The sequence below is a fragment of the Aquarana catesbeiana genome, linkage group LG04, assembly GCF_042186555.1.
Source record: "Aquarana catesbeiana isolate 2022-GZ linkage group LG04, ASM4218655v1, whole genome shotgun sequence".
Lineage (NCBI taxonomy): Eukaryota > Metazoa > Chordata > Amphibia > Anura > Ranidae > Aquarana > Aquarana catesbeiana.
This window is the reverse complement of record NC_133327.1, coordinates 521357725-521381467: the sequence shown is the minus strand read 5'-3', so window position 1 is coordinate 521381467 and position 23743 is coordinate 521357725. Positions and strand designations below refer to the sequence as shown.

At 45.5% G+C, this 23743-nt stretch overlaps 1 protein-coding gene across 3 annotated transcripts in view; it reads right to left on the bottom strand.

The window, feature by feature from the left end:
- The window catches only part of LOC141140515 (sulfotransferase 6B1-like), a 58444-nt gene extending 38380 nt beyond the window's left edge, over positions 1-20064 (bottom strand). Inside the window, exon 1 of one of the 3 annotated variants that reach the window (XR_012243951.1) lies at positions 13507-13831. Coding sequence is in view for 2 of the 3 variants with exons in the window: in XM_073627795.1 (XP_073483896.1) it covers positions 13507-13726 (220 nt within the window). In the remaining variant the exon portion in view is untranslated. Of the gene's footprint in view, positions 1-13506; positions 13832-19922 lie in introns of those variants that run through there. The other 2 variants (XM_073627796.1, XM_073627795.1) reach the window with 2 other exon arrangements.
- Between the last annotated feature and the right edge of the window lie 3679 nt (positions 20065-23743).

Below are 23743 nucleotides of genomic sequence, written 5' to 3'. Positions count from 1 at the left end.
GTTTACATTGATTTTACAACTCCTTTTCATAGTTGAGATTCCCTTTTTCCTAAGGACCCTCTCAGGGTACCAATGCATTCAGGGATTATCATGAGTTGCTGAAATTGCCAGACTGTCTGTCATGTGATCCAGCTTGCCAAAACTGGCTATTCTTGGGACTGTTTTTGAATATTCCCTTAGGTTTGGTGTGTCCTCTAGTGAACATTCAGAGACAAAAGGATTTTTTATATTTACTGTAAAATCATTTTCTAAAAAAAAGAAGGGTTACAGATCCCCCAGCTAGTCCTCATCTGTTAGTTTAACTTCCTGTGCAGCTTTCTGCTTCCTGCAAAAAGAGGAATAGCCCACAAGGAAAAGAGCATGTGCTTCTGATTTTCCTTGAAGTGATATTAAAGGCTATATTTTTTTCAAATAAAATAAAAAAGAGGCTATACTTACCTGTTTTGTGCAACAATATTGCACAGATCAGTCTCTTACCTTTTCTTCTGGAAGTCCTCCACCGGAACTGCCCACTTCTCTCTGCTCTAGGTGCCTCCCTAGCAAGCCCTGTGCTATGGTAGCACCCATGCAGGTGTACTTCCCAAGCCACACTGTGTGCCTTTATAGACTCAATCGCTGGAAAGACATGCCCCCTCTCCCTTCTCACAGGAGTTTGGCTGACAGCAGCAGGAGCTTATGGCTCCTGCTGCCTTCAGTGTCTCCTGTGAAACCAGGAAGTGAGAGGAGCAGTGATGCAACCAGGACAGCACTAGGTCAGTGAGATGAGCCAGGTAAGGGTTTAGGGATGGGAGAATAGTTAGCAGGGAGTGTTTATTACCTTAATGCAGGGTACGCATTAAGGGGAAAAAAAAACAATTTAACTATTGAATTCTGACAGCCAGATCCAGTGCCAGTATCAGCATACCCTGTTCAGCCAACAATTTTCCAATCCAAATAGATGTTGGGCAGGAGGTGACCCATGTAGAGAATTTCGTCCGGTTCCTCTGTAACAGCCCAAAATTCGTATAGTGTGCTTTAGTATTCATCCTCATGGAGGAAGCATTTATACTCCAGAGCTCTATTGTGTTCACAAATAAATTCTTTAGGAAAAGGATTTTACAGTAAGTGAGACCCGTAGGAGAGAATGGACGCAGGGGCTGCATGACTATGGGAGGAACAGGGGTCAGGGAACGATCAGTCAGGTCAGTGGTGGGGGCATGGGGGCAGCTCTTACCTGATTGGAGATAGAAGGCAGAAGGGGCAGGGTCCAGAGGTTGGGGTCCGGTGTAGGGGGTGGATTCTTCATCATTCAGAGAAGTTGGAGAGGAGACATCTTCTTGGGACATCCTTGCTGATCACCTGCAGGTAGAGAGATAGGGAGATGAGTGATCTAGAGGCCTTGTTGGCTCAGGTCAGGGCCGCAGCGGTCGAACGGGGCCCCCAGTGCCTGCAGCAGCAGCTATCTGATGTGCTTGGGGGGTCAGGAGCTCCCCCCTCACCTGCCCCTTCTTCCCCGGGGCGAAAACGAGCCAGGAAGGTGCGCCCTCCGGAGCGCTTGAGCCCATCTCCTGTTACTCGGGCTTAGCGGGCAAGAACGAGCCCCTGTCTCAGGGACCCTCCGTGGCTTGCTGCTGGGCTGCCTCCTATCAGTTCCGGTGGGGGCCCTGGGCGGAATCCTACCCCTGGCGCTCTCCTTCCCCTTGCAGCACTCGCTGGAGCAGGCGGCAGCCCTCCCCCCCTGCATGGATGTTCCGGTGGGGGGGGCGGCTCGGCGTGGGAGACGCAGAGGTATGTGCGGTGGGGGGCGTCCCTGCTCTTCAGCTGCCCAGAGTGATGATGGAGCTCAAGATCGGAGGGAACTCACTGGGGGGGTGCCGCCATCGTCCCCCGCCAGCTGCAGACACAGGGCTCCGGAGCGTTCGGCTCCCTCCGCGGCTGCTGCACGGAGGGGAGCTCGACAGGAGAGGCTGACTACTACGACTGGCAGGGGGGTTGGAGCGCCCTCTGCTGGTTCGCCAGCGGTATCGCAGACCAGGAGCAGGGGAATCAATCAGGCTGGGGGACACGCCCCCTTAAAGAGACAGCGCATCCCTGCTGCAGCTGGGGGTACTACAGTGCCCAGCAGCTCTTCTGTGGAGAGAAATGTGCCTGGAGCAGAAGAGGAGGCTTCTGGGAGCCCTGGCGAAGAGTCGTCGGCGCGAAGGAGGCAGGGGACGTCGCCGCGGCAAGATTCTTTGGCCGAGTCCGGTGAGATCACCAGCGCAGATGACGATGATCGGTCGGTCGGGAGGCATCCTGCCTTGCGGAGTCAGCTGGGATCCGGACAGACGGCTAGTCGTGTGGCGGTGCGGCTGCAGCCTGGTAAGTCGCCAATTTTACCTATGCTTAGTAGTCAGGTGGGGGGGTGAATTGGGGGTTTCTTCGGGGGTTAGTGCAGGGGGGTCGGGAGTTGTGGGGGGAGATGTGGGTGTCGCGCCGGTTTTGTCTGTATTTTTTGCGGGTTTTCGGGAGTTGTTGGCCCGTTTTGACCCGGCGGGGTCTTCTACCTCATCTCAGGGGCCCGTTGGGGCATGGGCTCTGGCTGCCTCTGGCGGGACCTCTAGTTTTCCTCCCACGGTTCCCTCAACGGGGCCACTGGCGGTGGCGGTCCCTGGGACAGGGGCGGGGGGTGTCCTCCGGTGATAGCCGCGTCACAGAAGTGACTGGGGGGACGCGATAAAAGGAAAGGAGTCCACTGAGGATAAGGTGCAGTTGGCGGATGTGGCGAAGTGCGAGATTTACGTGTGCTTCGAGGGCCCACTGGGGGTTCATTTGAAGCAAGACGTACGGGGAAAAATTTGGAAAGGGGAATATATTCTCTCTTTTGCCATTGGAAAAATTTAATATCGACAAGGGGAAGGCGGACGAAAGCAAGAAGGAGGAGGAAGAGAAGCGCCGCTGGAGGCTTATTCCTCGCACTTTTGCGAATTGGCTTCAGTCGTTTGCCATTTTGCTAGCGTGATTGGCGAAAAAGCACCGGAGAATTGTTCTCTGCTTTTTTGTCATTTGGATGCCATTGGGGAGGCTTATCGGGTTTATGGGGGTATTGCTTGGCTACGCTATGACGAGCAATTCCGACAGCGCAAGGCTTTGCGTCCGGGCTTGCGTTGGGACCATAAGGACATTGGGCTTTGGATGAAGCTTATGTCCCAGGCACAGGTTTCGGGACAGCCCTTTCTTGGCGGGGCCGGTGGTTCAGGTGCCGCTGGACAGTCGGCCTCCCAACGAAAAGGAATTTGTTGCCAGCTTAACGAGGGGTCGTGCCGTTTTGGCACGAACTGTTGTTTCCATCACGAGTGCTCTGGCTGCGGGGGCTCCCACAGTTATGCCAAGTGTTTTAAGAAAGGAAAGTCCCAACCCGTCGAGTTGGCTTCAAAAAGGGAAGACGCCGGTAAACCTCCCCGCGATGGTACCGTATCTAGATAGATATCCGCGGAGGGAGGCGGCACGTTTTTTAGCTGATGGTTTTGCCCATGGTTTTCGGATCCCGTGTTCAGGGCCAGTGACCCCGTTGCCACGGCACCGAAACTTGAAATCAACCCGCCAATTTCCCCAGGTTGTTTCTGACAAGTTGGTGAAGGAGGTGGCACTCGGGAGAATGGCTGGACCATTCGATCACCCCCCCGTGTTGTCTTTACATGTGTCCCCCCTGGGGGTTGCCCCCAAAAAGGAACCTAACAAATTCCGGTTAATTCATCATTTGTCGTATCCAAAAGGGACATCGGTGAATGATGCGATTTTTCCGGATTTGGCTTCCGTGTCTTACACCTCCTTTGATGCCGCAGTTGGTTAGGTTCAGAGGTTGGGCCAGGGTTCATTGATGGCAAAGAGGGATATTGAATTCGCTTTTCACTTGCTGCCAGTGCACCCGGACAGTCAGCATTTGCTGGGCTGTTGTTGGGAAGGGGCAGTTTTATCTTGACCAGTGTCTTCCGATGGGCTGTTCCATTCCTTGCGCATATTTTGAGGTCTTCAGCACCTTCGTGGAATGGGTGGTTCGGGACGAGACTCAGTTGAGGTCGGTGCTGCATCTCGATGATTTTCTCTGCATTGGCCCCCCGGATTCCTCAGTCTGCTCAGTACTGTTGCACACTTTGGAATCTATTGCGACCTGTTTTGGGATTCCCTTGGCACCAGGAAAAACGGTAGGTCCTTCCACGGTCATACAGTTTTTGGGCATTGTTATTGACACGCGTCTAATGGAATGTCGGCTTCCGAGCGACAAACTGGAAGACTTGCGTCGAGGGGTGGCTGAGGCAGAGGCGGCAAGGAAGGTCAGGCTTTGGCAGTTGCAGTTGTTATTGGGTAAGCTCAATTTTGCCTGCCGCATCATGCCTATGGGACGCATCTTTAGTCGTCGTCTCTGTGCCGCCACTGTGGGGGTACTAATGCCGCATCACTTCATCAGGCTTTGGAGGGAGCTGAAGGCCGACTTGAGGGTTTGGGGTGAGTTTTTGGCCACATATAATGGCAGGTCCTTATGGATGGCCCCTGTTGTGGCAGCCTCCGACATTGACATTTTCACTAATGCGGCGGGTAGCAGGTAGATGAGGAGTGGAGTTCGGCGGGGTTCTTGCGTAATTTAGTGTTGCTGGAACTATTTCCGATTGTGGTGGCGGTTGAGATTTGGGGCTTCAAATTTCGGGATCGGGGGGTATGTTTTCACTGCGACAATTTGGGGGTGGCGGAGGTAATATCGAGCTTGTCAGCTTCTTCGCCGCCGTTGGTGCGATTGCTGCGTCACTTGGTTTTACGGTGTTTAAGTTTGAATTGTCTTGTGCAAGCTGTTCATGTCCCGGGTGTTTTGAATTCCATTGCCGATTCTTTGTCTCGTTTTCAGTGGACAAGGTTTCGAAGGTTGGCGCCGGAGTCGGAGCAACTGGGGGTTCTTTGTCCAGACAGGCTGTGGAGACTGGCATTGGAGTAGCGGAGGAGCTGTTACGCCGATCGGTGACCGGGGGTACATAGGCGGTGTACTCGTCGGTGTGGGGTGAGTGGTCTAACCTGGTAAGTTCGGTTAGGGGGTGTGTTTCACAACAGGAGCACTTGGCTTTGCTGCTGTACTTTATTGGGAATGGATTTGCGCGGGGCACGTCGGTGTCAAAAATGAACAAGAGTTTAGCTGCCCTAGCTTTTTTCTTTCGGATTCAAGGCATGATGGATGTGACGAAGGATTTTAGGGCGCGCCAGGCCATGAAAGGGTTCCGGAGGGGGCGAGTGCAGCCGGATAATAGGCGTCTGGTCTCGTTTGAGTTGCTTCAGGATTTGGTGGGGCTGTTGCCCGGGGTTTGTACTTCTGATTATGAGGTGAGGCTGTTCACAGTGGCTTTTGCGTTAGCATTTTTCGGGGCGTTGCGTATTGGGGAGCTGGTGAGCAAGAACAGGTGTGGAGTAGGGGGGTTACAATTGACTGACGTGACAATGTCAGGGGAGTGTGTTCAGATTCATATTAGTAAGTCTAAAACGGATCAGTTGGGAAAAGGGGTTACTGTGTCATTGTTTCGGGTGCTGCCGGAATCGGTTTGCCCGGTTTCTTCTGTGCAACGGTATCTGGAGGTGAGGGGGTTGGGGTCGGGGACCTTTTTATTGCACGAGGATGGTTCATCCCTGTCGCGTTTTCAATTTTTGTCCGTTTTTCGCTGTTGTTTAAAACAGGCGGGCAGGGAGGTTTCTCAGTTTAATACTCACTCCTTCTGTGTGAGGGCAGCCACTGAAGTGGCCAGGTGGGGTTTGGGTTCCCAGGTAGTGAGACGGATAGGGAGATGGGAGTCAGATCGTTTTAAGATTTATGTTCGCCCTCACCTGCTTTGAAGTTTCATTGAGTGTTTGTGTGTGGTTCTATGTTCCTTTTTTGTTTTCTTTCAGGTTTTCCTCCTGGTCTGGTCCGGATCCTGGGGGATTCATACATTTTTTGGGGGGCTGTTAGGGCCGATGTCCATCCAGATGGGAGGCAACTGGGCATTTCACAGAGTGAGGCTGTCCTGATATGGTTGGGGATCCGTGGAATGATGTGGGGCCAGGTTCTCCCTGAATTTCATTATTTTTCAAGAGTTGACAGGCCTCCAGATGTTGTAGTTCTTCAGGCTGGGGGCAATGATTTAGGGGTACGGGCGGCTAGGGATTTGGTGAGGGATATCAAGTTTGATATTTTGTGCCTGTTGCGTGATTTTCCTGGCTGCATTATTGTGTGGTCAGATATTGTGGTGAGAAAGGTGTGGCGTTTCGCCCGCTCCTTAGGCCGAGTGAACAAAGCTAGAATTAAGTTGAACAGGGAGATTGGGAGGTTTGTGGCTAGGCTCGGGGGCATAGTGGTTCGACACCTGGAGCTGGAGGATCAGTCTGTTCGCTATTGGCGAGATAACGGCGTTCACTTGAATGCTGTGGGTATAGACATCTGGTCCCTTGGCCTTCAGGAAGGGGTGGTTAGGGCTTTGCAGGTGTGGAGGGATTTGCTTGAATGAGGTTTCAGTCAAGCTCATGTGGCGGTTCAAGGGGTCTTTGGGGGGTCAGTGAGGAATTTGCATGGTCACAGGATTAGTGGGGCCCATCTAAGGATGGCGCTTACCTTTGGTTAGCGGTGGTTCTCCCAGGAGATAAGTCCCCTGTGGGAGCGGAATATGGAAGTTGGTGTGATGTCAGAGCGTCCTCGAGCCAGCTGGGGCACAACTGAGGATATAGACCATTAAAGTTATAAAGTGTGCCTTTTTAAGACATCCAAAGACCTCTTGCTGTTGGACATTATTTTTGTTCTTACGGGTATGTGTTACATGTTTTCACGTTATGTTATTTATTATTTTGTTAATAAATGGGGCTGCTGTGGCCATTTAAAACCCATGTCACGCGGTCTGTGTCTTTAATTTAATGGTAAGGACCCAAGGTTGACGAATCCTTTAGTCAAGTAGAAAAAAAAACTTTTTGATGCTTACAAAAACAAAACACACGTAATAAGCCATTTTGAGGTGGTATGCCTTTTTCGTTTTAATCTGCAAATGCTGTGATACTAAATATGTAAAACTTTTTAATGTTGCTTCCTTGCAATTTGTCACTCTGGAGCCATTCTGTACATTGTATACAAACAAATCCCCCTTAAATTCTCTGCTTGTGTGACTGGCTCACGGCTTTTCCCAGAAGTCTTCACTGAGCTATAACAATAAATTTTAAGCCCCTACAAAAAAAAAAATTGCTTAGATGATTTCCTTCAAGGCACTGTAGTTTTTTTCGGTACAACACTTAAACAGATTAGCTACTGATTGTGAAGGGGGCCCCTTCCATTCAGAAATCAGTTTGATAAGGACATAATGAGGCAAGAACATATCACTACATGTTCTACATGTAATCCCACTCCTCTTTTAGGAGAGGCACCGTGAAAAACCTGGAGAATTTGATCCTTCTGAAAACCCTTTAAAAGCCTTATGCCACTACTTATAGGGAAATGCACTGAGCTTAAAGGATAAGTTCACTTTAAAAACAAAATAATAATAAAGGCACATTTTTTTGCAGGCAAACATAAAATGTGCATTTTTTTTTCTTTTTTTTTGGAGCCTGTAAAGCACTGCTGATCTGCTGATCACTGGTGCCATGCAGGTTTCCTGCAGACCTGACAGTGTACCTGTGTGCCAATACATCCCGTACAGACAAGCAGATGCACTGACCGGAAGAATCTACCACCGCACTCCACAGTGCTGTGGTAGTTCATTGAGAACTACAAGCCGACATCCGCAAAGGATGTTGGGTCTTGTAGTTCATACACAGAATTCTGTGAATGAATGACGCGTCCATGTAGGCGGAGCCCCACACAGCTGTGCTGATTTAAAGTGTTTGTTAATCCCCCCCAAAAAAAAGGATCCTGTTCCCTTAGGCTGGGTTCACACTGGAGAACGCAGCGGCTCACATCAGGAGTCCGGTGCATCTCCATTCACTGTTTTAGGTCCGATTTCAGCTGAATTCGGACCTGAAACGGACCAAAAGACACACAGGGCTCCTGTGCAATTGTCACCGTAACTGCTGCAGAGATGTATGAACCGTCTCCATAGAGAACCGGTCACAACCTCCTGCTATGCGAATTGGATTCGGGGAAATTTGCATTGGTGTGAACCCAGCCTCAAAGTATGTTACACAGCACAGTGTTTGTGCTGGGTCATTTGCCCCCCCCCGTAAAACCTGGCTGATTCTGCCTGGTTATTCCCTCCACCCTGTAAACTGACCACGTTATATCATGGCTGCTGAGCCCTGACACCGTGGTCAGTTTACGTGCCTCTGTCAGCCGCAGCTCTCCTGTCTCTCCTCCGTCCTCTCCCCCGCCCTCCTTGCCTGTCTGCTCCTGTGTAAGTGCTTGCCCCCTCCCCTCCTGCTGCTAAATTTACTTTTATTGTCCTATATAATCCTCATTGTTTCCTAATGACAGGTGCTCCTGTCTCTGTGTTTTATAAAAAAAAATTCTTTACCTGATTTCAGAGCGTCTCCTGGCGCACACGTGACCTGCTGGCTCTTTCTCTCTCCATTCCTCTTCTCTTCCCGACTGACGTTAGCAGGGGAATCTCAGTCCCCCATGCTGCAGCTGTCAGACGAGGAGAGAGCCGGCCGGTCACATGAGCGCCGGGAGATGCTCTGAAATCAGATAATGAAGAGATTGGTTTTATAAAACACAGAGACAGGAGCACCTGTCATTAGGAAACAAGGAGGATATTAAAAGTGGGACAACCACTTTAATTAACTGACAGCTAGCTCCCTGAACTTCTCCCCATACTGCTGTCACAGGGCGGGGGGGGGGGGGATTGGACAGCAGCTGCAGGATTGGGAACATGTTACATGTCCCACCCCAAAAACAGGGGGAACGTGTAACATGTCCCCAAAGGTGAACTTATTCTTTAACCACTTGACCTTCGGAAGATTTAAGCCTAGTACACACGGCCAAATGTCGGACGGCATTGGCCGGTTGAATAAAAAAAACGGCAAACATTGTGTACTGCAGTCAGTCCCACAGAAGCCATCCTCTGTCGAAGGGACATGATCGAAAAAGGTCTACCAATCGGCTCCCAATCAGCGCTATTAGCCAATGACTGAGCACACTGATCAAAGTATTCTGGCAGGGGGGCGTCCCCTTTTGAGAACACAATAGAACAGCAGGAGAGATTACTTTACTAATGTCAGATAGTTAGTACAGCTGCTCCTCCTGAGCTGGCAGTTTTTCTCGTTCAGCCCTGCTGGGTTGAATGAGAAAAAACTACTATTGTGTACTAGGCTTTACACCCCTTCATGACCAGGCCATTATTTGCTATACGGCACTGCGTTACTTTAACCGCTTCAGCCCCGGAAGATTTTACTCCCTTCCTGATCAGAGCACTTTTTGCTATTGAGCACTGCGTCACTTTAACTGACAATTGCGCGGCCACACAAATAGAGCTTTCTTTTGGTGGTATTTGATCACCTCTGTGGTTTTTATTTTTTGCGCTATAAACAAAAAAAATAGCAACAATTTTGAAATAACGCAATATTTTTTACTTTTTTCTATAATAAATATCCCCAAAAATGTATATAAAAACTATTTTTTTTTCCTCAGTTTAGGCCGATATGTATTCTTCTACATATTTTTGGTAAAAAAAATCGCAATGAGCGTATATTGATTGGTTTGCGCAAAAGTTATAGCGTCTACAAAATAGGGGGTAGTTTTATGGTATTTTTATTATTAATTTTTTTTTACTAGTAATGGCAGCGATCTGCGATTTTTATTGGGTCTGCGACATTATGGCGGACACATCAGACAATTTTGACTTATTTTTGGGACCATTGGCATTTTTACAGGGATCAGTGCTATAAAAATGCATTGATAACTGGAAAAATGTCACTGGCAATGAAGGGGTTAACACTAGAGGGCGATCAAGGGGTTAATTGTGTTCCCTAGTGTGTGTTCTAACTGAAGGGGGGAGTGGACTGTGTAGGGGAAGAGATAGATCGCTGTTCATCCTCTGTATGAACAGACGATCTGTCACTTCTCCCCTCAGAGAACCAGAAACTATGTGTTTACACACACAGATCCTGGTTCTCCATGTGCCCCGAGTGATCGCGGGAACCCGGCAGTGATCGCGACCGCCGGGTACTTGCATCGGCTCCATGGGCGAGCAGGGGGCTCGCGCACCCCTATTGGCCACAGGGCGAAGCGACGTTACATAAAGTCGTTTCGCCCAGCCGTGCCATTCTGCCGCAGTGTAACTGCGGTGGCTGGTCGGCAAGTGGTTAACTGACAATTGCTCGGTCATGCAACACTGTAACCCAAAAAGACAAAATTTAGATGTCGCACAGGTAGAGAGGAAAAAGTCCAACTAGACCGCTGTGAGTGCTGGCAGGTACAGGAAGCTTGTCCTAGCTCCAAGCTGCAACAATGTCAAAGGAAAAGGTCCATAAGCCGTACATCATGAAGCAGACCCATGTGCATGAAGTGAGATGAATGGCAGCCTCAGCCCAGACTCCAGCCAGGCCACGCCCCAATGCAATTCGCTCCACCCCTTGGAGTTAATCACAGGGATAGGAGTTCTGAGCATTAGGGGGTGTTTATAAAAGCATTGCTGGCTGTCATGTGATAAAAATGGATGGCACACAGGTGCTCAAGCAAGCAATCAAGTGGATAAAAACAGCCACAGACATCAAAGCTGGTCATAAAAGATTGCTATGCAGTGTGTATATATATATATATATATATATATATATATATATATATAATCACATTTCTTCATAAATATAGGCCAATAATATCCCAATAAGTGTATATTGATTGGTTTGCGCAAAAGTTATAGCATCTACAAACTATGGTATATATACAGGAATTTTTTTTTTTTTAATAATAGTAATGGCGGCAATCAGCGAATTATAGTGGGACTGCGATACTGTGGCAGACAATCAGAAACTAAAGATATGCTAAAAATATCCATTGTCACGGTACTAATGTCGCTGGCTGGAAAGGAGTTAAACATCTAGGGCGATCAAAAGGTTAAATGTGTGCCTAACCAGTGTTTAGGTGTACTAAGTGTGCTGTTTTCACTAAGGGATGTGATGGATTTTCTTTCCCTGCTTTACAGGAAAAGAAAAACCATCACATCCCAACTGTCAGGACGGAAGTCTGCATTGTTTACATATGCAGAGCTCCGTCCAGTCTCTCTCCGTCCAGTGTGGATAATAAGTGTTTATTTACTGTGTATTTTTTTTAGAATCAGTAACCAGGGGTAACTATGTACTCCTTATTCATTTTACATAGAGGGAAGAATATCTTATTTAAAAGGATAAAATTGTTTTTTCAGATTTTAACAAGTTCTGTCCTGCCAGGCTGCATGCTTGGGTAAAGGATATAGAATTTTGGGGAAACCCATGGGTTTTTTCATTTTTTTTTTTTGCATGGGATTATACAGGCTCAAATTGGGGGATTTTTTTTGGGGGGGGGGGTTTGTGTGTGTGGTCCCCCTATTAACATCTATAGAAGACCCTCATCTAGGATAAGGGTCTGGTATTAATGAAGGTAATTCTCAGCGACTTTGTTGACAAACAGCTGTAATTTACCGTAAATTTAATGAAATGTAATGTCTCCAAAAAATATTTTTTTTGCTGTTCTTGGCAATCAGTTTAAGGTGGTTTTAAACCCAAAAACCAAATATTTAGTGCTCCTTCATCCACAGTTGTGTATCACTAATACAGGAGGTGATCCCCGGGGTGAAAACAGAGGAAGAAAAGCCAAATAAAAGAAAACTGATGCAGCCACCTAATCTAATGATTGGTAATCTGCAATATATTACATTTTTGGTTTTCGGGTTTAATACCACTTTAATTCTACCTGTCATTTCTGCAGCATAGCAATGCAAATGAAACAAGGATTCTAATTGACTTTTATGGACAACAAATTAAGGGACAGTTTTTACTATAGTCAGCCTAATGATGTTTTTGATTATTTGATGTACATACATTAATATTCTTTCACTGTCTTAGACATTTGTAACCAGAATGGAAAGTTTCCTGTCCTTCCTGTTTAAGTGACATTTTTACATCACTCTCTGTCCTGGTGGCAATGATCAACAAGACAAGTAGAGAAGGTGCATTTCCCCCATTGGATACACAGTCAATAAAAATTAGGTAGGGGCTTTGTCACTTCCCCATTGTATAAAAACATAAAATTAATGATTTAAAGCTCCAGTTGATATATAATACAAGAGCAAATACTGAAGGTATGCATTCAATTAAAAAATGTACCTGTACGTGATACAAGGAATACCCCATAGTTGCAGGAAAGAAATTTGCACCGGGTATGGCCTGCCTAAGGCTCTGTAGCCACAGATATAGAGAACAACTAATTCATAAACAGTACAGTACATGCACAGCTACTTGCATTTAACTTCTGTGACAGTGTCTATAACAGTGAAGTCCAGGGCAGGTCTGGATACACAGGCCAACAGTGTGAGGAATCTCTAAGCTAGCACCCCAGGAATTGGCTAAAGACATACCTCCCAACATTTTGAGATGGTAATGAGGGACACCTACTAGCAAATGTATGTTGGAATTGGACACTTCCCCTGTCACGCCCCTTAAAGAGGACATAACAAAAAAAAAAGAAGGTTAATTAAATCCACAAGTGCTTTTTTTACCCCTACTATTCCTTTTTAAAATTGACAAATGAGGAGGAAAGAGGGACAGAGGGACATTGCTCCAAATCAGGAACAGTCCCTCGAAATCAGGGACAGTTGGGAGCTATGCAACAGATGGGTAGCTGGAGACGCCAGGGCCCCCCTTGAAGCCCAGTACTCTGATGACAATTGGCCTAGTGCTCTGTGCAGTGGCTTGGTCTTCTGTAGAAGCTATGTGATACTGGGCTACTCTCTAGCTTCCCACAAGTTGGGAATTACATTGGTGGACCATACACCTGCCTGCAGATCACATGCCCAGCCACCTGTGTCTCATCAGGTGCCGTCCCTTTGAGCTGCTGATGTCGGGAATCCTATAGCCCATGGACCTGTCCAGGAGCCCAGGGGATTGTGGAAAATGACGATAAAGAAGTCTGTGCCTCCATCTGGGTATAGTAAATAAACAAGCACTTTGCTACACTCCTGACTCCTGATATCAGCCACTTGTTATCCCCTGTACAGCAGCACTTAGACTGGGAGGGGGAGGTGATGCACTATTGGCCAATTAGATCTCCAGCAGTGCACATGTGATGACAAGTAACATGCTAGTGAGCTACTGCTGCTCCTTCACTGTCAGACGTGGGGCAGAGAGGTAACATAGCTTTATAATATGTTAACTGACAAAAATAAGTCCGATCACTGGCCTAGATGTGCAGTCTTGCTATACTATATAAATCTCCATACTGCATGGACAATAATACTAGCCTTTTTGATAGCTAAAGCAGCTCCATATGCTGTATGGATGTTTAAACATGTGTGTAGCTTTTTGTCTTAAATTCAAACAGAAATCAATTTTACAAAACAAAACTCTCACATTCAGCACACTTACCACATTTTGGATAGGTTAGAATCAGCACATCATCTTCTCTAGCCTCTAATTTCTCCATTGCTTGAAAAGTTTCCTCACTACAGAGAACACTAGGATACAGAATTCCCTTATAACTAAATTTTAGCTCTTCTTTTGTCATCTTGCTGGCCTGTTCTATCCAGTTCTTCATTTGTGCTATTAATTTTTCCTTCTTTGTTTGCTGCTCTTCGGTGGTAGACATTTTTTCCTATTTAGTGTTAGCTCGTAAGCTCGCAGAGTTTTCAAAGACAATTCCTTTGTAAAAGAAGCACTGGGAGGGGGAGGATTACACACTGGCACTGCCTTTTCTGGCACATCGTCCCTGGTGTGATACACTGTTTTTTTACACAATCTCTAAAGCAAAGCTGGCAAAGCTGGTAAAGTCACACAAGCCAGCCAAACACAAATAAATATAATATACTTTGACCCACTGACAATAAGGACAAATCTCTTTCTGAACCTTGAGACTACTAATTGATTACGTCAAAAGATTACGTCCCTTTACACTGAAAATTTTAATATTTTATACTACTCAGTTTGTTTTCCAGCCAGTGTGTATGCTGGGAAATAAATACATTTTGGGCCTCCCGTGACCATATACGTGACAACTTTCTAGCATTTGCGATCATTTTTGAGCGATCAAATGCAGAAATAACTGGTTTTAATTGACTGCAAGGAGATAAGATTGAAATTAACTCAGTCAGACCCAACACCAAAATCTGATCACTTTCAATACAATTACTGCTTTTCTTTATGGTTTTGATCAATTTTTAACAATAACCTGTGTGGAAGCTGTCAATTTATAACCCAGTTCAATTATTCAAATTTAGGTGAATTATGTAACGTGTGGGTTCAATTCTTTGGTTTCAGGCAACCACTTTCGATTGTATGTTTGATTCCCAGTTGAGCGGAAGTGGTTGAAATTGCATAGGGGTATGGTTAAATAAAACGTGAACAAACAAGATGACAGTGCTCAGGAGCTGGGATGGGGAATAGTGAATGGTGGCTTCAATAAACCACAATGTATCTTTAATAAGCTTTCTGGTGATTTATTCAAAAAGTGATAAAAGCAGTACATAGTTCATTACACATGTGGTTGCAATGTTACCACGCTGGCTGTGAGGCTGGCTCGGGCACTGATGGATCACTGTATCAAGATCGAGGAAATCCATGGAGAGGCGCCGACCATCATCGCCGCAAGGTGGAACAGGCAGACAGTGTGTTCCATGCCAGACCCGTCGGCGTGTGTGGATGACGTCCTTGGAGCGTTGAGCGGAAGCACGGTATCCAGAAAGGAAAGGTGCCGTGGCTGGCGTGTGAGGGTGGCGTCACTGGAGCCCTGGACGGAACTACAGTGTCCAGAAGAGGAAGCAGCTGCGGCCAGCGTGGAACGCATGCATCCCTGTTGCCGTGACAACGCGTTTCTCGTGCATATGCTTTATAAATGGCTTGATAAAGCGCATGTGTGCGAAACGCGTTGTCACGGCAACAGGGACCAATGCGTTCCACGCTGGACGTGGCTGCTTCCTCTTCTGGACACTGTTGTTCCGTCCAGGGCTCCAGTGACACCATCCTCACACGTCAGCCACTGCGGCTTTCCCTTCTGGATACCGTGCTTCCGTCCAAAGCACCGGTGACGTCATTCACACACGCGGCGGGTCCGGCATGGAACACACTGTCTGCCTGTTCCACTTTGCAGCGATGATAATCGGCCCCTCCCAATGGATTTCCCCAGTCTGGATACAGTGATCCATCAGTGCCCAAGCCAGCCTTACAGCCAGCACGGTAATGTTGCAACCACATGTTTATGTACTGCTTTTATCACTTTTTGTATAAATCGCCAGCAAGCTTATTGAAGATACATTGTGGTTTATTGCAGCCACCATTCACTATTTCCCAGCCCAGCTTAAGAGCTAGGTCGTCTTGTTTGTTTTCAGTATCTTAGCATCCAATCCTATGCCACTAGACAGCAACACTGTATAGCTGTGAACATACCATTCCAACTATTGGGTGTTTTTTCAGTCAGTAACGCCTGGAACCCAGTTTCTATTTAATAAAATGTGAGCCTATGCTTCTTTGATTCAGGAGTAAGTAATGCACAGAGTGCAAGGGTCATGTATAGGCAACACAGAGGTCAGGCGCAACTAACACAGAAAAAGCAGAGGTCAGGAGTAAGTCATACAGATGTCAGGTCATGAGTAAGTAACACAGAGAAAGCAAAGGTCAGGTCACACATAAGTCATGCAGAGAGAGCACAGTTCTGGTCTGGAGTAAGTCAGAGACAGTAGAGGTCAGTTCAGCTGTAAGTAATGCACAAAGAGCAGAAGTCAGGTCAGGAGCAAGTAACACAGAGAGAGCAGAGGTCAGGTCAGAAGTAAGTCATACAGAGAGAGCAGAAGTCAGGTCAGGATTAAGTAGTATACAAAAAGAAAATTGTCATGCTAAAATGACAAAGAAATAAAGTCCCATGAATATTACAGTCCAATTAGAAGTGATATAGTCCAATCATGAAACTAGTAGATCATTCCAAGGAAAATGTGAGGCGTTAAGTGTTCAATATATATGAAAAAAACACCTTGATAGTGAAAATCGTATAAAAAGGTGCGCCTTTACCATATAATATGAGATGGCCGCTTACTAGAGGAAATGGATTCTTATAAGAGTCATGAACACAGTATGAGAGAATATCCTTAAGACAGGAGTCATCAACCCACTTTCTTTTGCAGCGGATCAGGAGACCTCTATGGCTTTTCTTTGGTGTCCAATGGGAACACTCATGGGAATAATCAATGGTTCACCAGCAAATCACGCATGTAAGATGAAACTCCCATAGTGTGCAACTATTTAAAAATTTTAAAAATAAAAGATTCCAACTACTTACATAGAGGCAGTTAAAAACGAAAAAAGCAATGTATATCAGTCCCAGGTTTCAAGCCGACAGCCTCATGGGGTCGGCAGGCGTGGTAACGTTGCAAGCATGGCCTCCTCCAACAGCGTTTCGTTAAAGATCGGGTCTATATTAGGTTAAAGTGTTACTAATCCTAGGACTCTGCATTCACTATGTCTGGTCTTCCACAGTACACAGAACATGGAAATGCAATTATTTTAGTAAATATAAACTGCTAAATACCTTTTCTCATCAGCAGTATATAGCAGTCTTGTGATTTCTATCAGTGTATGGTTAAAGCTCGTAGGAGGAGTTTTCATTCTCCTCTGACTGTCCTATGGGGCTGCATGACCCCTGACTTTCTGTCTAGACAATGCTAATTGGCCCTGTGCTGATCGCATGCACTCTCCCCAAAATAATTGAAAAACTCTCCAGCAATACACACCAAACTGAGCATGTGCAGAGTGTCTCCTAGGATCCTAACTCACAAGTGACGGGCTTCTCCCAGTCACCCACAAAACAAGAATAATGCAAACTTTTTTCTGTCTCTCACAAAGCAGACATCACATCAGTAGCTCTCTGTCAGGTATGGCTTCCTGAGTCCCAGGCCAAGAGCAATTCTTTGCTTCAGTCCTGCTTTATTTATACCACCTGTTGGTGGACACTAGTGGACCAAAAAATCTGGTCTGGAACCAATCCTGCCAGACCGAATTCCACCTTAGTTCTCTGCAAATAAACGCATGCGAGGTGAAACATAACGTCCATCAATTACCTCACCTTTCATAATGATATATATATATTTTATTTTTAAAAAATGGGTTAATTTCTTAAGTAGTATGACTACAGCAGAAAGAATTTCAGTTATTATAGATCTGTGAAGTTTGCAGGTACAATAGCGATTGATTGCTATGGACAAGTTTCCACAAACTACTGGTGCATCTGTGCGACCAGTAATCTTGCAAATCAAGCATGCAATAATGATTTATGACTTCTTTTGATCATTTCCCTTTAGTAAATTAGGCTCAATTAAATGTATGTAGCACTACCCTACCAGGGCTGCTGGTAACTGTCTCCCCTATTCCTGCACAGCCAGGTAACAAGCATTTTGCGCTTGCATCCGGACACAAGAAGTCAATCTCTTGTTATTTTTATTAGGGATAATAACTTGGGTGGGGTAGAGAGGTTATGGGATGCCCAAGGTGACAAAAAAAATGAACGTGGACAACCTCCTTCCTCTATACAAAGTAATGATCCTAGACTGCTCTCCCCCTAGACACCCTCAGTCCTTCAGGATCAGCAGCAAAAAGTCCCTTGAGTAGTAGCTTTTGGTACCATTTTAGATAAATAGCAGTAAGATGTAAACTGAATGCAGTAGTATCTCCTGCAGTTGTAGAACTGCTCCCAACTCCACTGCCTGCAGGAACTACTAGCCCATCTGGCTGCTCCAAAGATCTGCCAGGGCAAGGGATAAAAAAGATTAAGCACAGCGCTGTCCTTCAGAAAACTTGCTACATATGGCAATCTTTCCCCTTGTGCATCCCTGGGTGTGCCTGTGGATTTGTCATCTTCCCCTAAGTATGCAGATCAGGACCTCCTGGCCTCTATCCACTAACTTCCAGAAGCTTCTACCAACGTCAAGATCCACAGGGAGATACCAGGGACCAGCCTCTGTAAAGCCTGACCCAATTTCTGACTCACAAAACATACCATGAGTCATAAGCCTAAATTTGCCCACAGTGGCACTAGTAGAACACTACTTGTAGATGGTGCTACATTTAATATGCTGTTTTGAATGTTTCATCTAATGCAGCATCCCCAACATTTTTGAGTGCAAGGTCCACTTTGAAGAGTAAAGTAATAAAAAGTTAAAGCACCAAATCATGCGGTGGCACCCTTCCAAAAAGCTACATCTATAATGACAAGGGACAAGGAAACTGTCCAGGTGAAACCCCTTGTACAATTATATTTAGAATAGTACAGTGCCTTGAATAAGTATCCATACCCCTTGAAATTTTCCACATTTTGTCATGATACGACCAAAAACGTAAATGTATATTATTGGGATTTTATGTGATAGAGCAACACAAAGTGGCACAATTGTGAAGTGGAAAGAAAATTATACATTTTTAAAATGTTTTACAAATAAATATCTGAAAATTTTGGCGTGCATTTGTATTCAGCCCCCTTTATTCTGATACCCCTAACTAAAATCTAATGGAACCAATTGCCTTCAGATGTCACCTAATTAGCAAATAGAGTCCACCTGTGTGCAATATAATCTCAGTATATTTACAGCTGTTCTGTGAAGTCCTCAGAGGTTTGTTAGAGAACCTTAGTGAACAAACAGCATCATGAAGGCCAAGGAACACACCAGACAGGCCAGGGATAAAGTTGTGGAGAAGTTTAAAGCAGGGTTAGGTTATAGAAAAATATCCCAAGCTTTGAACATCTCACGGAGTACTGTTCAATCCATCATCTGAAAAATGGAAAGAGTATGGCACAACTGCAAACCTACCAAGACATGGCCGTCCACCTAAACTGACAGGCCGGGCAAGGAGAGCATTAATCAGAGAAGCAGCCAAGAGGCCCATGGTAACTCTGGAGGAGCTGCAGAAATCCACATCTCAGGTGGGAGAATCTGTCCACAGGACAGCTATTAGTTGTGCACTCCACAAATCTGGCCTTTATGGAAGAGTGGCAAGAAGAAAGCCATTGTTGAAAGAACGCCGTAAGAAGTCCCATTCGCAGTTTGCGAGAAGCCATGTGGGGGACACAGCAAACATGTGGAAGAATGTGCTCTGGTGAACTTTTTGGCCTAAATGCAAAACGCTATGTGTGGCGGAGAACTAACACTGCACATCACCCTGAACACACCATCCCCACTGTGAAACATGGTGGTGGCCGCATCATATGTTGAGGGGATGCTTTTCTTCAGGGGGGACAGGGAAGCTGGCCAGAGTTGATAGGAAGATGGATGGAGCCAAATACAGGGCAATCTTAGAAGAAAACCTGTTAGAGTCTGCAAAAGACTTGAGATTGGGGCAGCAGGACAACGACCCTAAACATATAGCCAGAGCTACAATGAAATTGTCTAGAACAAAGCATATTCATGTGTTAGAAAGGCCCAGTCAAAGTCCAGACCTAAATCCAATTGAGAATCTGTGGCAAGTCTTGAAAATTGCTGTTCACAGATGCTCTCCATCCAATCTGACTGAGCTTGAGCTATTTTGCAAAGAGGAATGGGCAAAAGTTTCATTCTCTAGATGTGCAAATCTGGTAGAGACATCCCCAAAAAAGACTTGCATCTGTAATTGAAGCAAAAGGTGGTGCTACAAAGTATTGACTCAGTGGGGCTAAATACAAATACACAGGCCCCACATGCATCCCTTCAGTAACTTCAGACCAGCCTTTGAGCAGTTGAAACAACTTTACTGAACTTTTAGCAGAACATGTATAACATGTGGTAATGTTGTTTCCCTAACTAAACCTAACTATGGATGCCCCAGGTTACCTGCACAGGAGAAGTCTTTTAGGGGAAAGTCCAAACTTAGTGGTGCTCTAGTAGAGACGTTCTTCCAGTAATTCACGTTCCATGCAGACCAGTCCCAGCAAGTCTTTAGACTAGATTTCCCATACATTTCAGATTTATAGTGTTTGTTTAATGAACACTTTGGCACTTGTTGGCACCTCCACCAGTGAACTCAGGACAGAGTGACTTTTAAACATCAGGTCAGAGAGTTGGGCATGACATATATATATGATCATACTGATTCTGAAATAACTTGCTATAAATGTTATCACAGTAAGATTTTATTTTTATTACCTGTCATTAAATTCAAAAGCAACACGTCAGTGGGCCAAAAGCTTATCATCAGAGTCCATGAAAATGTTTGATCAGCAACCATTCCCCAGCTAATAAAATACATTTAGAGTTTTTTAATAAAATGTACCCTATAAAAAGCTTGCAAACATTTGTTTTCCATGTTAGATTTATTTTATTCTTCAGTTTAAATGACTCCAGACTGGGGGAAGGTAAACAGCATCAGCATGTCATATTTGATGAAACTGAAGGCGCCTGTACGAAGGGGGTGGTGGTGGTGGTTAGCAGGTGACATTTCAGGTGACTCTTCTTCTATGCTCCCCATTAACTTGTTGGGCACCAAATTTGGGTTACATGAGAGAACTACACGTTCCCCCCAGGTGGGTTCTTTGGGCTACGCCAGGAGATGCATGGGGTCACTCATCCTTGCACAGGGGTAACACCTTGTCCTAAGGTGTGCTCACCAATTCCTGGGACCAGGCAGTGGACATGGTCATGTGAAGAATCGTCATGTGAAGAATCAAGCATTAAGGCAGTCCCCCAACTCAGAGATGAGCCACTTGTGTGTAGTGTTGTATGCGGAGTTCCTCCAGAAGATGTTGTCCCTTGTCCTACACACTTGTACAGGTATGTGTTTTTCATTAGGAGGGACATGCAGATCTATGCCCACTCCACCAGTCAGTGTACCTCTGTTACCTCACTCCCAGTAAAAGAATAGAGTCCCACCAAGCACATAATGTGGACCGCATATGTGTTCTTGTTTAACTCTTGCCTTTCGGTACCTAGTGATCAGGTCATAGATCTCCATAATGCTAATCTGCTCCCGGTGACCAGCGAAGACGGAGAGCTAGGGTTGGCATAGGAACACCGAACCCCCTCACTACTTGAAGACCTGTCACCTAACCAGGTACCACGCCAATGACTGGCTGCTATTCTTCCTTCCAGTTACCCATAGCAACCACTTCTTAGCCTTACAGGTTAACCTTTTGTGGTAGTGCTGTTATACCTACCTCAGAATGTTATTATAGACCTTGGTTCCTTAGAGAGACACCAGGACCCCACATACAACCCTTAAGTAACTTCAGAGCAAGCCTTGAGCAGTTGAAACAACTTTGCTGAACTTTTGGCACAACATGTACAGTATAACATGCGGTAATGCCTTTTTCCTAACTAAACCTAACTATTGCAGCCCCAGGTTACCTGCAGAGGAGAAGTGTTTTAGGGGAAAGTCCAAACTTGGCGGTAGAGAAGTCCATGTTGCAGGGTTCTTCTGGCAATCTGCATTCCAGGCAGACCATAGGTCCCAGCAAGTCTTTAGCGTAGATTCTCCATGCATTTCCCAAGTTATCCATGGAGCCCCACCAGGATCCAGACCTCTTCCCTTTTATAGTACACAGGAGGGAGGCTGGACCCCAAAGAAAGCCCACGAATATGCCGGGCAGAGGGCAGCAAAGTATTAACCCTTTCCCCCTATCTGGGCAGCCGGGTACCAACTAAATATACACAGTAGGTAACCTGTCTACACACCAACTTGCACTGTAGATGTATGTGAATGTCAGAGGGCATGAGTGCTCTGAATTTCACAGTTTCACAGTATGCTCAAATTCTGCTTGTGACAAAACACAGCCTGTGCAGCCCTGTTACATATATTGCCTCTGGCACCCTCCCAATCTTCAAAGAAATATTTAATTTAGGTAGGTTTAACCCAACTGAAGTCTTTGGGGTGAACCTTGATCAAGGTAATTTGGCAATATGTTGTCATAAAATGGCACAAGGAGCTGGATAATGTCATTGGGAACATATACCAATGCAGCAAGCTTAAAAAAAATACTGTACAGTGGCAATATTGAAAACACACAAATTATTGAAATAACACGTCTGGGGAATGCTTTAAAGGTGTTATGGAACAGTATGATTTTCACAGACAGTTTCATTGACGGCATGCACTGGCAGCACATCAATGACTGGGAAATTGAAAAGTTTTATTTTACAATTAGCTTGACTTACATACAGCAGCATCCTAATCTAATTCATTGCAGTCTGAACTTAGTAATAAAAAAAATGAAAAGAAATGTCATAGGGTCCTCCTAATGTTCAAACCAAAGCCTGCAGCCTGGATGGCTAAAAAAGGGAGGGTATGCATACCCCTTTCCTGCACCATACTAGGCACATGCCCTTCAACATTGGTTGGGAGGGGATACCTTCCAATCAGGAAGCCCCCCCCCCCCCCCATTGCAAAGCACCCTTGTCCCAGTGTTGAGGCACAAGGGCCTCTTCCCCACTTTCAGTCCCCAAAAAAGGAGGTGGGTGTAATACGGGTGAGACTAATGCCGCGTACACACGAGCGGACTTTACGGCAGACTTTGCCCGGCGGACTGGATTTCGTCGGACAATTAGATCGTGTGTGGGCTCCAGCGGACTTTGTTTGCTCAAAAGTTGGACGGACTTAGATTTGAAACATGTTTTAAATCTATCCGACGGACTCTTCTTTCTAGCGGACAAACCGGTCGTCTGTGTGCTAGTCCGACGAACTCAAACTGACGCATGCTCTGAAGCAATTACAAGACGGAAGCGCTCGGTCTGGTAAAACTAGCCTTCGTCTTGAAGCTAGCACATTCCTCTTCTGTGATCTTTTAATACAGCGCTTTTTGTAGGATTGATAATGCAAGAGGAATGAAGTTGTTTTTCTGCTTTATATTCACACAGAGTTCTCACAAACTACTTTCTTCATGATTTATCCTCATGCCATGACTAATATAATATTTTGAAAAAGCCAGATCTCCATAAATAAAAAAAATTTAATTAGATTTTGGACTCATCTTTATTTTTTTGATTGATTTCAACACTTATCTATTTTACAATGTGTGTTAAATTATACCCACATTTTTTTGGTGTTTTTTGTGTGGATTTTCAAGTTACCACAATAACCTTAATATTCTGTGTTGTTTTAATGAACCTTAATGAGGTTGGTGTCCTTTGTTCATTAGACATAGGGGGGTGTATTTAACCAAGGCAAAATCATTTTTCACTACAAGTGCTAATTCTACTTGGAATTCCACAGAGCATTTTGAAGTGCCTTCGATGTGGATCCGAGGGGCACATGCAAGGAAGCCCAAAAAATAAAACTAATTTTTATTGCACATGATTTTATGAAAAAATCAGCAGAGCTTCCCCTAATTTCAGCTCTTCCCCTCAGATTTACAGCGACTGCACTTCCAACAAGTGCACTTGCTGTGCAATTTCTCAAGTGAACTTTTTACTAGTACTTTTCACTTGATATTCAAAATGATTTAGCCTTTTGTCAAAAACACACATAGGGGTTGATTTACTAAAGGGAAAAAGACTGTGCACTTTGTAAAGTGCAGTTGCCCTCTGCAAGGGCAGTTGCTCCAGAGCTTAGTAAATGAGCAGAAGCTCTGCTGACTTCCATCATCCAATCATGTGCAAGCAAAAATGCTGTTTTTAGAATTTTCCTTGCACAGGATTGGGTACTCTTTGCAAAGTCAAGCTTT